This window comes from Mesoplodon densirostris, chromosome 4 (genome assembly GCF_025265405.1).
Source record: "Mesoplodon densirostris isolate mMesDen1 chromosome 4, mMesDen1 primary haplotype, whole genome shotgun sequence".
NCBI classification, from domain to species: Eukaryota; Metazoa; Chordata; class Mammalia; order Artiodactyla; family Ziphiidae; genus Mesoplodon; species Mesoplodon densirostris.
Genome location: NC_082664.1, coordinates 29,976,871 through 29,994,605, shown reverse-complemented (window position 1 = coordinate 29,994,605; position 17,735 = coordinate 29,976,871). Strand labels below are relative to the sequence as shown.

Below are 17,735 nucleotides of genomic sequence, written 5' to 3'. Positions count from 1 at the left end.
TCAGGATGACCTCTCTTATCCACAAATCTAGCTCCAACTGGTGTGAAATACCTATACTAACAATTAAACCAATATTAATAACTTCTTATGTGCCAGGCACTGTGCTTTATCTCCATTTTTATAACAGCCCTAAGAAATAGGTACTCTAAGGATCCCTGTGTTTTGAGTGAGGAACCTAAAAGTTAGAGGGGAAGTAAATCATCTAACGTCACAGAGCTAGTAAGCTTGCAGAATCAGAACTTGAACCCAGATCTGATGGACAACAGAGCCCAAACTTTAAACACTACACTATACTGACTCTACTGGCAAGTAACTCTTTAAATGCCAATATTCTCAGCAGGTATAACAACACATTAAATCCAAATACCTTTGTACAAATGAATTTATGAAATCTGTATAACACAAGAAATGGGGCAATATAAACTCATCTGGAAATGAGGAAACAGGAAGGGGAAGTGACACAAAAGGAAGGAGCTTCATAAACAAAGTACAATCCCTACTTCCTTGACCCCGAAAGTTCAAAGTTGCCCTGTGCCACAACTATATTTTTGTCACATCTCCTCTAATAGACTATGCTATTTGAGGACAAAGATTACATCTTAATCATCTTTGTAACTATAATGTGCAATTATTCAACTATGGTATGGAAGATAAAAAATATTATATATGGGATGGATGAAACTCATAAGATGTGTTTGGAATAAATAAGTTACTGCAGATAAACTTAGGAAGACAGAGAGGGACCCGAGACTCAAGAGGCACTAAATACATGAGGCACACACAAAATACATACGACATACTACACAAGGCATTCAATACTCACAAGGTCTTAAATAAGCCACTCACTGGTGATGCTCTTTGGCAGAGGTCCCTCGTGTCCTCTGCCAAACAGAACCATCAAACCATCTAATGGGCTAATGAGTGAGCTAATGCTACTGGCCAGTGCACTTGCCTCTGTGCCCCTCCAAACAGAGCAAGTTTGTGTGACGGCCCCGGCACCTTCTGTCCTTGTGCCCCCTTGATCAAACTTCAGCTACAGTACCTGTAACCACACTATCATCGGCAGAGAGAGGCAGGACATATGAACCCAGGATTCAGGAAGTACAGCAACTCCAGCTTGTATGTACCCTATCCTGTGTGTTCACCTATCCCATTTCTTTCCCCTTGCTTTTCACCCTGACTTTTGTGGGGTTTCTTTGTTTTGCTTTTGGCCACCCCACGCAGCATGCGGGATCTTAGTTCCCCGACCAGGGATCAAACCCATGCCCCCTACAGTGGAAGTGCAGATTCTTAACCACTGGACTGCCATGGAAGTCCCTCACCCTGACTTTTGAAGTTGATTTAATAAACCATTTAACTTGAGCATCTTAACCTGGGCTGCAAGCCTTTTGGCTCTGTGACCTCTGGGATAGCTTGCCTAGTAATATACAGTTGACCGTTGAACAACATGGGGGTTATAGGTGCCGACCCCCGTGCAGTCAAAAATCCACATATAACTTTACAGCTGGCCCTCCATAACCATGGATTCAACCAACCACAGATTGTGAAGTACTGTAGTATTTACTATTGAAAAGAATCCATGTATAAGTGGACCCAGTTCAAACCTGTTATTCAAGGGTCAATGGTACTTAGAAGCTGCCATTGTATCAAGGTAATTTCCCACATTCATGGTGCCTTGCACAGTGCCTTGTCCATAGCCTGAATAAAATTACCTCAAAACTCCACCTACAGCCACTCTGATTACTAAACAAGTTTTTTTGTTTTTTTAAAAATATTTATTTATTTATTTGGTTGTGCCAGGTCTTAGTTGTGGCAGGCAGGCTCCTTAGTTGCAGCTCCTTAGTTGTGGCATGTGAACTCTTAGTTGCGGCATGCATGTGGGATCTAGTTCCCTGACCAGGGATCGAACCTAGGCCCCCTGCACTGGGAACGTGGGGTCTTAACCACTGCGCCACCAGGGAAGTCCCCTAAACAAGTTTTAAACTTTCTTTCTAACTCCCAAGTAAAAGGACTGTTATGTGATGCCGGTGTCCTCTCTCTTACCTGTAAGATGGTGCTGCCTGCAAAGCCAAAGCCATCCTTCAACAAGGCTGTGATGTAACTGAGATCCATGCACAGGAAAGGACTGCCTGAGGTGAAGTTTTCCAGGTTATCACATACTGGAGGTGACAGAAAGAGAAAAGTGGAATTCAAGTTTGCAGCCAACTAAGAGGTGTATGATTTTCTCTAAATACAGACTGAGAATAAGCAAAGCAGAATCCTCCATTCTCCTTCTCCCAGATGCCTGGGAGTCTTGGAGGCTAGAACTGTGCACTGATAGCCTCTGCAAGACCCCAGCTCATCAAGAACCTGCACATTTCTGATGTGACATCTAATCTACTAAAAGGTACACGGGTCCTAGTTTATTTGCTATGACATATATTCTATGACTTATTGTTGGGGCTTAATTCAACTAAGGCCCTTATATAGTAAGACAGGGAAATACCAGTTAGCCCTACTTCAGGGCCACTGGATAAGAGCAATTATTTGCTTTTTTTTTTTACATCTTTATTGGAGTATAATTGCTTAACAATGGTGTGTTAGTTTCTGCTTTATAACAAAGTGAATCAGTTATACATAAACATCTGTTCCCATATCCCATCCCTCTTGCGTCTCCCTCCCACCCTCCCTATCCCACCCCTCAAGGCAGTCACAAAGCACTGAGCTGATCTCCCTGTGCTATGCGGCTGCTTCTCACTAGCTATCTACCTTACGTTTGGTAGTGTGTATATGTCCATGCCTCTCTTTCGCTTTGTCACAGCTTACCCTTCCCCCACCCCATATCCTCAAGTCCATTCTCTAGTAGGTCTGTGTCTTTATTCCTGTATTACCCCTATGTTCTTCATGACATTTTTTTCTTAAATTCCATATATATGTGTCAGCATACAGTATTTGTCTTTCTGACTTACTTCACTCTGTATGACAGACTCTAGGTCCATCCACCTCATTACAAATAGCTCAATTTCGTTTCTTTTTATGGCTGAGTAATATTCCATTGTATATATGTGCCACATCTTCTTTATCCATTCATCCGATGATGGACACTTAGGTTGTTTCCATCTCTGGGCTATTGTAAATAGGGCTGCTATGAACATTTTGGTACATGTCTCTTTTTGAATTATGGTTTTCTCAGGGTATATGCCCAGTAGTGGGATTGCTGGGTCATATGGTAGTTCTATTTGTAGTTTTTTAAGGAACCTCCATACCGTTCTCCATAGCGGCTGTACCAATTCACATTCCCACCAGCAGTGCAAGAGTGTTCCCTTTTTTCCACACCCTCTCCAGCATTTACTGTTTCTAGATTTTTTGATGATGGCCATTCTGACTGGTGTGAGATGATATCTCATTGTAGTTTTCATTTGCATTTCTCTAATGATTAAAGATGTTGAGCAACCTTTCATGTGTTTGTTGGCAGTCTGTATATCTTCTGTGGAGAAATGTCTATTTAGGTCTTCTGCCCATTTTTGGATTGGGTTGTTTTTTTGTTATTGAGCTGCATGAGCTGCTTATAAATTTTGGAGATTAATCCTTTGTCAGTTGCTTCATTTGCAAATATTTTCTCCCATGCTAAGGGTTGTCTTTTGGTCTTGTTTATGGTTTCCTTTGCTGTGCAAAAGCTTTGAAGTTTCATTAGGTCCCATGTGTTTATTTTTGTCTTTATTTCCATTTCTCTAGGAGGTGGGTCAAAAAGGATCTTGCTGTGATTTATGTCATAGAGTGTTCTGCCTATGTTTTCCTCTAAGAGTTTGATAGTGTCTCACCTTACATTTAGGTCTTTAATCCATTTTGAGCTTATTTTTGTGTATGGTGTTAGGGAGTGATCTAATCTCATACTTTTACATGTCCCTGTCCAGTTTTCCCAGCACCACTTATTGAAGAGACTGTCCTTTCTCCACTGTACATTCCTGCCTCCTTTATCAAAGATAAGGTGACCATATGTGTGTGGGTATATCCCTGGGCTTTCTATTCTGTTCCATTGATCTATCTTTCTGTTTTTGTGCCAGTACCATACTGTCTTGATTACTGTAGCTTTGTAGTATGGTCTGAAGTCAGGGAGCCTGATTCCTCCAGCTCCATTTTTCGTTCTCAAGATTGCTTTGGCTATTTGGGGTCTTTTGTGTTTCCATACAAATTGTGAAATTTTTTGTTCTAGTTCTGTGAAAAATGCCAGTGGTAGTTTGATAGGGATTGCACTGAATCTGTAGATTGCTTTGGGTAGTAGGGTCATTTTCACAATGTTGATTCTTCCAATCCAAGAACGTGGTATATCTCTCCATCTATTTGTATCATCTTTAATTTCGTTCATCAGTGTCTTATAATTTTCTGCATACAGGTCTTTTGTCTCCTTAGGTAGGTTTATTCCTAGATATTTTATTCTTTTTGTTGCAGTGGTAAATGGGAGTGTTTTCTTGATTTCACTTTCAGATTTTTCATCATTAGTGTATAGGAATGCCAAAGATTTCTGTGCATTAATTTTGTATCCTGCTACTTTACCAAATTCATTGATTAGCTCTAGTAGTTTTCTGGTAGCATCTTTAGGATTCTCTATGTATAGTATCATGTCATCTGCAAACAGTGACAGCTTTACTTCTTCTTTTCTGATTTGGATTCCTTTTATTTCCTTTTCTTCTCTGATTGCTGTGGCTAAAACTTCCAAAACTATGTTGAATAAGAGTGGTGAGAGTGGGCAACCTTGTCTTGTTCCTGATCTTAGTGGAAATGGTTTCAGTTTTTCACCATTGAGGACGACATTGGCTGTGGGTTTGTCATATATGGCCTTTATTATGTTGAGGAAAGTTCCCTCTATGCCTACTTTCTGCAGAGTTTTTATCATAAATGGGTGTTGAATTTTGTCGAAAGCTTTCTCTGCATCTATTGAGATGATCATATGGTTTTTCTCCTTCAATTTGTTAATATGGTGTATCACGTTGATTGATTTGCATATATTGAAGAATCCTTGCATTCCTGGAATAAACCCCACTTGATCATGGTGTATGATCCTTTTAATGTGCTGTTGGATTCTGTTTGCTAGTATTTATTTGAGGATTTTTGCATCTATGTTCCTCAGTGATATTGGCCTGTAGTTTTCTTTCTTTGTGACATCCTTTTTTTTTTTTTTTTTGCAGTACGCGGGCCTCTCAGTGTTGCGGCCTCTCCCGTTGCAGAGCACAGGCTCCGGACATGCAGGCTCAGCGGCCATGGCTCACGGGCCCAGCCGCTCTGCGGCATGTGGGATCTTCGTGGACTGGGGCACGATCCCGCGTCCCCTGCATTGGCAGGCGGACTCTCAACTACTGCGCCACCAGGGAAGCCCTTTGTGACATCCTTGTCTGGTTTTGGTATCAAGGTGATGGTGGCCTCGTAGAATGAGTTTGGGAGTGTTCCTCCCTCTGCTATATTTTGGAAGAGTTTGAGAAGGATAGGTGTTAGCTCTTCTCTAAATGTTTGATAGAATTCGCCTGTGAAGCCATCTGGTCCTGGGCTTTTGTTTGTCGGAAGATTTTTTACCACAGTTTCAATTTCAGTGCTTGTGATTGGTCTATTCATATTTTCTATTTCTTCCTGATTCAGTCCTGGCAGGTTGTGCATTTCTAAGAATTTGTCCGTTTCTTCCAGGTTGTCCATTTTATTGGCATATAGTTGATTAATCTCTCATGATCTTTTGTATTTCTGCAGTGTCAGTTGTTACTTCTCCGTTTTCATTTCTAATTCTATTTATTTGAGTCTTCTCCCTTTTTTTCTTGACGAGTCTAGCTAATGGTTTATCGATTTTGTTTATCTTCTCAAAGAACCAGCTTTTAGTTTTATTGATCTTTGCTATCGTTTCCTTCATTTCTTTTTCATTTATTTCTGATCTGATCTTTAAGATTTCTTTCCTTCTGCTAACTTTGGGGTGTTTTTGTTCTTCTTTCTCTAATTGCTTTAGGTGCAAGGTTAGGTTGTTTATTTGAGATGTTTCCTGTTTCTTAAGGTGGGATTGTATTGCTATAAACTTCCCTCTTCGAACTGCTTTTGCTGCGTCCCATAGGTTTTGGGTCGTCGTGTCTCCATTGTCATTTGTTTCTAGGTATTTTTTGATTTCCTCTTTGATTTCTTCAGTGATCACTTCGTTATTAAGTAGTGTATTGTTTAGCCTCCATGTGTTTGTATTTTTTACAGATCTTTTCCTGTAATTGATATCTAGTCTCATAGCATTGTGGTCAGAAAAGATACAATTTCAATTTTCTTAAATTTACCAAGGCTTGATTTGTGACCCAAAATATGATCTATCCTGGAGAATGTTCCATGAGCACTTGAGAAAAATGTGTATTCTGTTGTTTTTGGATGGCATGTCCTATAAATATCAATTAAGTCCATCTTATTTAATGTATCATTTAAAGCTTGTGTTTCCTTATTTATTTTCATTTTGGATGATCTGTCCATTGGTGAAAGTGGGGTGTTAAAGTCCCCTGCTATGAATGTGTTACTGTTGATTCCCCCTTTTATGGCTGTTAGTATTTGCCTTATGTATTGAGGTGCTCCTATGTTGGGTGCATAAATATTTACAATTGTTATATCTTCTTCTTGGATCGATCCCTTGATCATTATGTAGTGTCCTTTGTCTCTTCTAGTAGTCTTTATTTTAAAGTCTATTTTGTCTGATATGAGAATTGCTACTCCAGCTTTCTTTTGGTTTCCATTTGCATAGAATATCTTTTTCCATCCCCTTACTTTCAGTCTGTATGTGTCTCTAGGTCTGAAGTGGGTCTCTTGTAGACAGCATATATATGGGTCTTGTTTTTGTATCCATTCAGCCAATCTGTGTCTTTTGGTGGGAGCATTTAGTCCATTTACATTTAAGGTAATTATCGATATGTATGTTCCTATTCCCATTTTCTTAACTGTTTTGGGTTCGTTATTGTAGGTCTTTTCCTTCTGTTGTGTTTCTTGCCTAGAGAAGTTCCTTTAGCATTTGTTGTAAAGCTGGTTTGGTGGTGCTGAACTCTCTCAGCTTTTGCTTGTCTGGAAACGTTTTAATTTCTCCATCAAATCTGAATGAGATCCTTGCTGGGTAGAGTAATCTTGGTTGCAGGTTTTTCTCCTTCATCACTTTAAATATGTCCTGCCAGTCCCTTCTGGCTTGCAGAGTTTCTGCTGAGAGATCAGCTGTTAACCTTATGGGGATCCCTTGTGTGTTATTTGTTGTTTTTCCCTTGCTGCTTTTAATATGTTTTCTTTGTATTTAATTTTTGACAGTTTGATTAATATGTGTCTTGGTGTATTTCTCCTTGGATTTATCCTGTATGGGACTCTCTGTGCCTCCTGGACTTGACTGAGTATTTCCTTTCCCATATTAGGGAAGTTTTCAACTATAATCTCTTCAAATATTTTCTCAGTTCCTTTCTTTTTCTCTTCTTCTTCTGGAACCCCTATAATTCGAATGTTGGTGCATTTACTGTTGTCCCAAAGGTCTCTGAGACTGTCCTCGGTTCTTTTCATTCTTTTTTCTTTATTTTGCTCTGCAGTAGTTATTTCCACTATTTTATCTTCCACATCACTTATCCGTTCTTCTGCCTCAGTTATTCTGCTATTGATCCCATCTAGAGTATTTTTTATTTCATTTATTATGTTTTTAATCGTTGCTTGATTCATCTTTAGTTCTTCTAGGTCCTTGTTAACTGTTTCTTGCATTTTGTCTATTCTATTTCCAAGATTTTGGATCATCTTTTCTATCATTATTCTGAATTCTTTTTCAGGTAGACTGCCTATTTCCTCTTCATTTGTTAGGTCTGGTGGGTTTTTATCTTGCTCCTTCTCCTGCTGTGTGTTTTTCTGTCTTCTCATTTTGCTTATCTTACTGTGTTTGGGGTCTCCTTTTTGCAGGCTGCAGGTTCGTAGTTCCCGTTGTTTTTGGTGTCTGTCCCCAGTGGCTAAGGTTGGTTCAGTGGGTTGTGTAGGCTTCCTTGTGGAGGGGACTAGTGCCTGTGTTCTGGTGGATGAGGCTGGATCTTGTCTTTCTGGTGGGCAGGTCCATGTCTGGTGGTGTTTTGGGGTGTGTGTGGACTTTTTATGATTTTAGGCAGCCTCTCTGATAATGGGTGGTGTTGTGTTCCTGTCTTGCTAGTTGTTTGGCATAGGGTGTCCAGCACTGTAGCTTGCTGGTCGTTGAGTGAAGCTGGGTGCTGGTGTTGAGATGGAGATCTCTGGAAGATTTTCACCGTTTGATATTATGTGGAGCTGGGAGGTCTCTTGTGGACCAGTGTCCTGAAGTTGGCTCTCCCACCTCAGAGGCACAGCACTGACTCCTGGATCCTCAATTTGGGATGATTCGTTGTCTATTCATGTATTCCACAGATGCAAAGTACATCAAGTTGATTGTGGAGCTTTAATCCTCTGCTTCTGAAGCTGCTGGGAGAGATTTCCCTTTCTCTTCTTTGTTCTCACAGCTCCCGGGGCTCAGCTTTGGATTTGGCCCCACCTCTCCATGTAGGTTGCCGGAGGGTGTCTGTTCTTCGCTCAGACAGGACAGGGTTAAAGGAGCAGCCGCTTCGGGGACTCTGGCTCACTCAGGCCGGGAGGGAGGGAGGGGCACGGAGTGCGGGGTGAGCCTGCGGCGGCAGAGGCCAGCGTGACGTTGCACCAGCCTGAGGCACGCCGTGCATTCTCCCAGGGAAGCCATCCCTGGATCCCGGGATCCTGGCAGTGACGGGCTGCACAGGCTCCCCGGAAGGGGGGCGTGGACAGTGACCTGCGCTCGCACACAGGTCTCTTGGCGGCGGCAGCAGCCCCAGCGTCCCACACATGTCTCTGGGGTCCGCGCTTTCAGCTGTGGCTCGCGCCCGTCTCTGGAGCTCCTTTAAGCAGCGCTCTTAATCCCCTTTCCTCACGCACCAGGAAACAAAGAGGGAAGAAAAAGTCTCTTGCCTCTTCGGCAGGTCCAGACTTTTTCCCAGACTCCCTCCCAGCTAGCTGTGGCGCATTAGCCCCTTCAGGCTGTGTTCATGCCGCCAGCCCCAGTCCTCTCCCTGCGTTCCGACTGAAGCCCGAGCCTCAGCTCCCAGCGCCACCCGCCCCGGCGGGCGAGCAGACAAGCCTCTCGGGCTGGTGAGTGCCACTTGGCACTGATCCTCTGTGCGGGAATCTCTCCGCTTTGCCCTACCCAGGTACGTGGGGAGTTTCTTGCCTTTTGGGAGGTCTGAGGTCTTCTGCCAGCGTTCAGCAGGTGTTCTGTAGGAGTTGTTCCACGTGTAGCTGTACTTCTGGTGGTTTTTTTTTAATTCATTTATTTTTGGCTGCGTTGGCTCTTCGTTGTTGCGCATGGTCTCTTCATAGTTGTGGTGAGCGGGGGCTACTCTGCGTTGCAGTGCGTGGGCTTCTCATTGAGGTGGCCTCTCTTGTTGCAGAGCACGGGCTCTAGGTGCGCGGGCTTCAGTAGCTGTGGCACACGGGCTCAGTAGTTGTGGCTCGCGGGCTCTAGAGCGCAAGCTCAGTAGTTGTGGCGCACAGGCTTAGTTGCTCCACTGCATGCGGGATCTTCCCGGACTAGGGCTCGAACCTGTGTGCCCTGCATTGGCAGGCGGATTCTTAACCACTGCACCACCAGGGAAGCCCCATTTGCATTTTTAATGAACTCTTTCAAGGAAGCCTCTGTGGCTATTTTCCATATATTCTGGTGCTCAGTGTTTCATTACCACTGATAAAACTTTTTCAATTGTTTTTTTAAAAAAGGAAGAAAGAAAAAAAAAAAAAAAAAGGAAGAAAGAAATGTGGAAAGAAGAAAAGGTTTTCACCGTTTCTCCAAAGTCTCTTGTATTCTTATATTTTTCTTTGCCACTTAATGCTTTTAACTCCTGGTAAAGACAGGAAACCAACCTTCTGAGAGGCTTTCTACTGACCAAAGCACATTAGGTCACTTTAAGGTCACTGGGGGTGGCAGCCTCACGGGCTCACCTTCAATGGTTTCCACTGACACTTACCTTCCCTTGCTTTCCTTTCAAAATCTTCAACTTTTAAAACACCCCCCTTTTCATAATCTGAAATGAAACAGAACAGTAGTTGATGTCAAAAAGCCTTCCAGGAAACATAAGGAAATTTATCCTAGGAAATTATCCTATTTATAATAATGAAAAACTAAAAATAAAATTTCCAACATTAAAGAATGGGACAAGCAAACATGACATAGCCCTACAATATATACAGTTTATTTTATTTACTTATGATTTATTTTATGTTATGTATATTTAACTACAGCTAAAAAATAGGCCCATTAAAAAGGGGCCATTAAACACGTCAGAAAATAATTAATTCATAGCTCAGGCCATGACAGATCACATATATACATTCTCACAGCTAAACAAAATGTGTTACTATTATAAGGAAAAATGTTATAAAGGGGAAAGAGGAAACTTTTTGGGGTGAATATGTTCATTGACTTAAATTTGGTGATGGTTTCATGGGTGTATACATATGTCAAAACTTACCAAATTGTACACTTCAAATATGTGCATTTTATTTTATGTCAATTATACCTCCATAAAAATACTTAAAGAAAAAAAAGACTTCATGTATATTTGTTTAGGCCATCTTCTAGCCCCAAAAGATTCGAAATCATATTCACTCTTCCACTTGGGTGACCGGAGAAAAGTACGGTGACCACCTCAACAAGGCATTGCAAATACTCCTTTTGTCCCTTTCCCTTCCCCACCACAGCCCTGCCCAGTCTCCCCCCTGCACTGACACCTGGAGTGAACTTACCAATCATGTCTGTGTCAACAGCTCGGTCATAATAGTAAGAAAAAGCGTAGAAGGAGCTTCTCTGGACCTCATCTGGCTGATGAAGTTTTCCTTGGACCACCCTCAGCACTTCAGCATAGCAGGGCTCAAAGCCCACCTCCCCTGGTGGGGCAAAAGGTGCACAGGGGCAAGGTGAGAAAGTGAGAGGCAAGCTGCTGAAGCCAGTGGAACAGCAGGAGGATCAAGGCGAGCTGAGGCTCAGGACAAAGGGCTTACAGACAAAGATGAACAAACTTTTGCAGCCTCATCCCTCTGGAGAACCAGTACCTGCTTCTCCACGGCAGGTCCCCTCCCTAACCTGTGTTCACCAAAAAAGCCACAGCCGACCTCAAGCTGCCCCTTAGCATTATGTTTCATGGCATTTATGAGAAGTATGCAGAGGCTCACCTGCTTCCTTCATGGGAAAAATCAAGTTTTTTCCTCGCGTTTAAGGTCTATGCCTTTTATAATACCTAAGATCAATTATTCTTCTTATCGTCTCAATTCTATAACTGAAATAGCTAAACATTAATTGGATCTGAAACAGCTTCACCCTGCTGAGGGCAGAGACCCTCAATACATTAGACCCAGGGTAAGAAGAGGTTTCTAATGGATCCACAACACTTGGGCAGGGAAAGAGCTGAACACAGAGTGACAGCTGCCTTGTTCACGGTCACTTCACACTACTCCTTGGAGGCACACCAGCATCTATTTGGAACTAGTTCCTGCAAAAGACAAGCTTCTCCTAGCTCTGGAAAAAGTTTCCCATGGGACTTTTCCAGACTTCTACTGCAAAAGTAATTTCAACCAGTGAAAAAATATCACCTGCCTTCTTGGTTGCCACCATACTGGTATTTCACACCTGCAAAGATCCACTCTGCTTCCAACCATCTTGGTAGACAGGCACTTCGGAAAGTGTGTCCATCAATTCCTGAAAGAAACCAGACCACAAAGAGGCAAGGGTGTGAGAGAGAAAGAGAGAGGAAGGAAAGCAAGAAGTCAGTAAGGTTGAAAGGAATAATCAAGGTGTCTGGGCCTTAAAATCATACGAAATTAGTTCCACGACTGCATACTACGATGGGAATTCTTAACTCAGGGTTCATAGATGGGCTTTGTGGGGTTGGTGAACCCCCTGAAACTACAGGCAAACTTTCATGCTTATGTCCATTTGGCAGAGGGGTTGATGGCTTTCATCACATCTCAAATGTAAAACCTACAGTGGAATAAGTTCCCTCCTTTCTAAAAAAGGGAAAAAATACTGTTCTACTTTTCTCATTGATTGTTGTGAGGCTTAAATAAAATACACTTGAAAATGTAAACTCTGAAATGCTATATACTCATCACAATAATAGCTTACTGTGAACCACACACCATAAAAATTAAAATAAATGCAAAATCTCTTTTAAGGTGAGGAAACGGGCACAAAAAGTTTAGCTAACTGGCCCCAAATTACAAGACTGGGACTGACCCTAGTTCTGCCTGACCCCAAAAGCTGAGCTCTTTACTCCTCTACTGCCTAGGAAGAAAGGAATGGAGTTGTTCAGTTATTCCACCTTGTAAGTGGACTGCTGCTACCTGCACCTCCCATGTAAAATGTAAAACTAAGGGCTTGAGCAAGCTCCTGCCAAGTTTAACCAAGTTTAACGGTGTGCCCCACAGACCGTTCCCCCCATACCAAGAGACTTCATGCTGGAAATGGCTAATAATATATATACCAAAATATCTGACCTCATAAAGTAGAAAAGGAATTTGCCATTATGATGTCTATTATACAACACAGGCCTCTTACTTCAGCATCACCCTTTCTGCCATAGAATCACTGCCAAGGTAGGGAAAAGGCAAGCTGAGTACTGGTGTCACTCTCACCCTACCCCAACCAGCACACCCAGACGAACCTTCTGTCTCCAGGGCTCCCAGAGTTGTTAGTCTTGCAGCTTTCAATCCAAATCCCAAGTAACTGTAAAATACAGGATTGACTAATTTCATGTGATCCTGAATTCTCTAGCCTAAAGCTCTCTTGCAAAAGTAACATGGTTTCTCTGTCTCACTCTGGAGGGAAGAAAACCTTGTTCTCTGTGCTCTATTCATCTCGTGTGGACAACAAGCAGTAATTCTTGCACAGTTCAGATCAAGGCCATGCAGTAAGAACTTCCCACAGCTATGCTTTAAAGGCCAGGGGCAGTGACACTTCCTAGGGTCCCACACTGGGAACCATCCCCAGAAGAAATCTCATTATCTTAGCTCCCAGCCCAACTGTGATCAAATTCTAGGCTGGATTTTGAACATCTGAAGGTCAGCTTAAAAGGAGCTGACACAGAGCTTTGGCTGAACCTTCTCTGAGTATCCTCTCTCTGGAGAAAACTTGACTCATATTACTTTTACTCTTATATTACTTATCTTTTACTCTTTTACATTATTTTTAAAAATCTTACATTACTTTTTACTTTATTACTAGTATATGTTTTTGAGGACAAGAATGGAGAAAACTCTTGGGTCCCTTGGGCTTTGGTAAGTAGCTTAGGTTTCAGTTAACAGGCCTTCAGGGACTGGCAAAGACTTTGTAAGGCTGGTCAGATGCAATAATAGATGTGAAAATGTTTTGAAAAGTTAGGAGAATCATACAATGTGAAATATTATTATTCCTCCATGTTCCCCTCTTCACCTATGTGTATAGAGCTTATAAGTGCTGTTAAACATCTCAAAGGAAGTGAGGTAGCCTCTAGGGGTTTGTTCCAGGGTTTTCTGCAAAACAGAAAAAGCAAAAAGACTATTCAGGATCCCCAATTACCTGAAGATGTTATCACCACCATCCCTATCCCTCCCCCCCAAAAAATAAGAGATGAAGGAGAAGATTAAACAACTAATCTCACAAGGCTTGAGGAATCAAAGGGACTCTGAACAGTGAGGGGAAGTTCGGTCAGTCATTAATTGACTTGACTCAGCCTGTTCGTGGTGGAGCTGCTGTCTGAAATGGGGCACCACTTTCTTAGCACCACGATATGCCTGTCAAGTGGGCTGGTAACCATATCTTCATATGTATCTGACTCACCTCAAACTGCGGCAGGAACGTGATTTGGGTGGAGGCACCCCCCAGGTCCAGAGTCCCCACAGTCTCCTGGCTGTGGCCATGCAGCTGACCTGTGAATGAGAGCCAGCTCTGAACATCTTCTGTTTCCTGGACAGCCCAACACTCCTCTGTCTGCAATTTCTCTCCTGCTCTTGTCATATATTGGAGGAATTCTGTAAATACTCCACTGCTCCCCAGCCCCAAAGGCTGCCAACAAACGCTAACCTAGAAGGACTCTTGCTGCAGCTGAGGCCTTGAAGGCAGGTAACAGACACTAACTTCCTGTCTTTCCTCCCCACCCTCCTTTTTATTAAACAAAAGAAAGAACAATACAAAAAAAAAAAAGGTGTTTCTGCTCCCTGACCATGTGTGAAACCCAGTTAAGGTCTTAGATATAAACTTGAGAATATATTACCTGTCAGAAAATTCACAGTAACCCAAGCTAATATGCCTAAAAAAGGAGAGAAGACAAAGATTATATCCAGAGCATTTTTTACCCCCGTTCCCTAGCCCCACCTTTACTCTTTTTCTCTCTAAATTTCATGTCTAAAGCATACATTTCCCTCTCCCCATCTTTCCATTTCCTGCTATCCCCTTCCTCCTTGCTTATTTGTTCTCCTTATTTATTCTCCTTACTTAGTTCCTTTTTCTTCAGCACCCCCATCCCTGTTCCCAGTTCCTTTAATCAGATCTTTTGTTAACCCTGGCCCTCTCCTCCTAGAACATACATCAACACCTCTCTCACCTTCATAGGATCCATCCATGATGCTAACACTGTCATCTGGTACCAGGAAAGGTGACTTCCTGAAGATCTCTTTTACCTAGCAAAAAAAGAAAGAAATCTGGACTCCCTAAGACAATAGAATAGATTTCTGCATTTTGACTGTATCCTATAATGCTTAGAAAACTACACTCTTCATTTTCCCTAGATAAAATTTTAGCAGAACTCACTCCTTTTCCTTAAGAAACTAGAGAAGGAATTAGGCAAGAAATTACTGGTTTCTTGTAAAAAACAAAAACTACCTCAAAGAGCAGAGCCTGGGCTTTCTTTTCTGGCAGTAAGCGCAGTCCCGCTGTTGCCCTCAGGACCACTGGCGTTCTCTTCCAGTGACTTCGAGGGATTGAGTCTTTGGCCACCTCTAACAGTTCTTGAACAGTCTCAGCACCCTTCAAAAGAGATGATTCACGTATCCAGTGAACAGTTCATTTAGTGGAGCTTGTCCATTCCCTCAGCATGCTCTGGCAGAGTACCAGGAGTGAGGTGGCAGAGGGCTCCGACCCTTCTCTGCTCCACAGAGCAGAGACCTAAAGAAGCGGGCTTCTTTGAAGAAGGAGAAGCCATTTCATTCTGATTCAGTTATAATAAAAATGATTCTTGGGCGCAGTGCTTGAGAGTCCGCTTGCCGATGCAGGGGACACGGGTTCGTGCCCCGGTCCGGGAAGATCCCACATGTCACGGAGTGGCTGGGCCCATGAGCCATGGCCGCTGAGCCTGCGTGTCCGGAGCCTGTGCTCCACAATGGGAGAGGCCACAACAGTGAGAGGCCCGTGTACCGCAAAAAAAAAAAAAAAAAAAAAAAAAAAAAGATTCTTTTACAGTGTGGTCATTTTAATTGTTATTTTATCTCAAATAAAAATTAGCTTCACGGGGGGAGTTCCCTGGTGGTCTAGTGGTTAGGGTTCGGTGCTCTCACTGCTGTGGCCCAGTTTCAATCCCCTGTTGAGGAACTGAGATCTCATAAGCAGCATGGCGCAGCCAAAAAAAAAGCAAAGCAAAGAAAAATGGTATCTAATATTAAAGAATTTCATATTCATTCACTAATAACAACATATTTTTTTAAAAATTAGCTTCAGGCCAGAAAGTTGGTATGGTGAAGGAAACAAGGCCTGGAGTTAGAAGACTTGCTCGCTAGCCCTGTGGGCTAACATAGGTCACTTGGCGCTCCTGGGGCTTGGTCTCCTCCGCTGTGAGATGGAGATACCATCATACAAAACTGTTGCATGCGTTAGATGCAGCAGACTGTGTGGAGCTGCCACAAAAATGCCAGCTGCAGCTGTTATTATGCTACCTCTTTTATGACTTCTACAAGGACAGAACACATCAGGTTCATTTTTGCATTACCAGCACCTACCTGCATGGCACACAGCAGATGTTCAAATTATGGTATGTTAAAAACCGTTATTTTAAAGCCATTGTTTATCTGAGTAAACATCTGTTCTGACAACACGCTGCCTCTTAATCATTATAATTATTAGCAACCACAACACAGTTTTACTCTCCAAATGTCAAATCAGTTTCTAATAATGTGGTTGCTTTCAACAGCTCCTAATTTTCTAGCACATTTGCCATTTCATAACAGCAAGCTAAGAAAATAAACATCCTCTCGGTTCTTCAAGTTCAAGCCATTTTTAACATCAGGTGTTCCTTTGGTTAATGATTACACTTGTGACACTGAACAACACCTTTATATATGCTACCAAAGTTCAACATTCTGCCTTATTCTATTTTATATCATTGTGGCCTCTGACATGGGGTGCTGTATGTTGTGAGAGCTCAAATGTGAAATACAGTTATGACAGAACTCTACATTCATCTTCTATTACTGAAAATTTTTGTTGTCGTGGGTTTTGCCCAATTTCTAGAATATAAGCGTGGTTCTGTGCTGTATAAGGGCACTCTGAAGTGGAGTTCACTGGATCTATATTCCCTTAATTGCCATGTGTATACCTCCTACCTTATAGAACTTCACAACCATTTTCTGCATCTACATTAATTGATGCAGTTGATGGCTTCAAATCAAAATCTTAAACAGTAAATACAAAGAGCGCAGTTTCTTTTTCTTTTTTCTTTTTTAAACATCTTTATTGGAGTATAATTGCTTTACAATGGTGTGTTAGTTTCTGCTTCATAACAAAGTGAATCAGCTATACATATACATATATCCCCATATCCCCTCCCTCTTGTGTCTCCCTCCCACCCTCCCTATCCCCCGCCTCTAGGTGGTCACAGTAGATAGCTTCCCACTAGCTATCTATTTTACATTTGGTAGTTCTTGAAAGACCGTGTTATCCCTGCATGGCCACAATCTATTTTCACACCTCCTTCCACCTAGGCCCTGGTGAGCCTGGGGTGTACAATTACTGTTATTCAGGAGATAAGCTAGGACAGAAAACTGATCTCACACATGACCTCAATATCAGTAGTGAACAGCATGAGATATTTAACAGCAGCGGTGTGGTAAAGTTATCAAGGCATTTGAGAATTGAAACATCTAATTGTAAAAAACTCACCTGCTTAGGTTGATCTACAAAAGCAGAAAGTCCTGGATTCACAGAATCAAAAATTTCCCCTTCCAGAATTGGAAGCTGTCCTATGTTGTCCATGGAGCAAAAGAGGAGAGAGATGGCTGATTATCAAAAGTTAGGCTGTCTCTGGACTTCCCTGGTGGCGCAGTGGTTAAGAACCCACCTGCCAATGCAGGGGACACAGATTTGAGCCCTGGTCCAGTAAGATCCCACATGCCACGGAGCAACTAAGCCCGTGCACCACATCTACTGAGCCTGCGCTCTACAGCCTGCGAGCCACAACTACTGAGCCCGTGAGCCACAACTACTGAAGCCCGCGTGCCACAACTACTGAAGCCCGCGCACCTACAGCCCGTGCTCTGCAACAAAAGAAGCCACCGCAATGAGAAGCCCATGCACCACAACGAAGAGCAGCCCTAGCTCCCTGCAACTAGAGAAAGCCCGCACACAGCAACAAAGACCCAAGGCAACCAAAAATAAATTAAAAAAAAAAAAAGTTAGGCTGTTTCTGATTCTGGGCTCTGTATCATATTAACCTGCTACTTCCCCCAGATATTCCAAGTCATCCCAC

At 42.5% G+C, this 17,735-nt stretch overlaps 1 protein-coding gene across 13 annotated transcripts in view; it reads right to left on the bottom strand.

Moving 5' to 3' along the window:
• Positions 1 to 17,735, bottom strand: part of ENTPD5 (ectonucleoside triphosphate diphosphohydrolase 5 (inactive)) — a 44,113-nt gene that overhangs the window by 5,268 nt on the left and 21,110 nt on the right. For 12 of the 13 annotated variants that reach the window (XR_009531705.1, XR_009531704.1, XR_009531703.1 and 9 more), the window contains 11 exons: positions 17,150 to 17,229; positions 14,882 to 15,025; positions 14,604 to 14,679; positions 14,274 to 14,309; positions 13,841 to 13,929; positions 13,454 to 13,533; positions 12,687 to 12,748; positions 11,621 to 11,722; positions 10,774 to 10,914; positions 9,996 to 10,052; positions 2,044 to 2,159 (listed from right to left, as the gene is read on the bottom strand). Coding sequence is in view for 10 of the 13 variants with exons in the window: in XM_060095862.1 (XP_059951845.1) it covers positions 2,044 to 2,159; positions 9,996 to 10,052; positions 10,774 to 10,914; positions 11,621 to 11,722; positions 12,687 to 12,748; positions 13,454 to 13,533; positions 13,841 to 13,929; positions 14,274 to 14,309; positions 14,604 to 14,679; positions 14,882 to 15,025; positions 17,150 to 17,229 (983 nt within the window). In the remaining 3 variants the exon portion in view is untranslated. The remainder of the gene's footprint in view (positions 1 to 2,043; positions 2,160 to 9,995; positions 10,053 to 10,773; positions 10,915 to 11,620; positions 11,723 to 12,686; positions 12,749 to 13,453; positions 13,534 to 13,840; positions 13,930 to 14,273; positions 14,310 to 14,603; positions 14,680 to 14,881; positions 15,026 to 17,149; positions 17,230 to 17,735) is intronic. The other variant, XM_060095863.1, reaches the window with a different exon arrangement.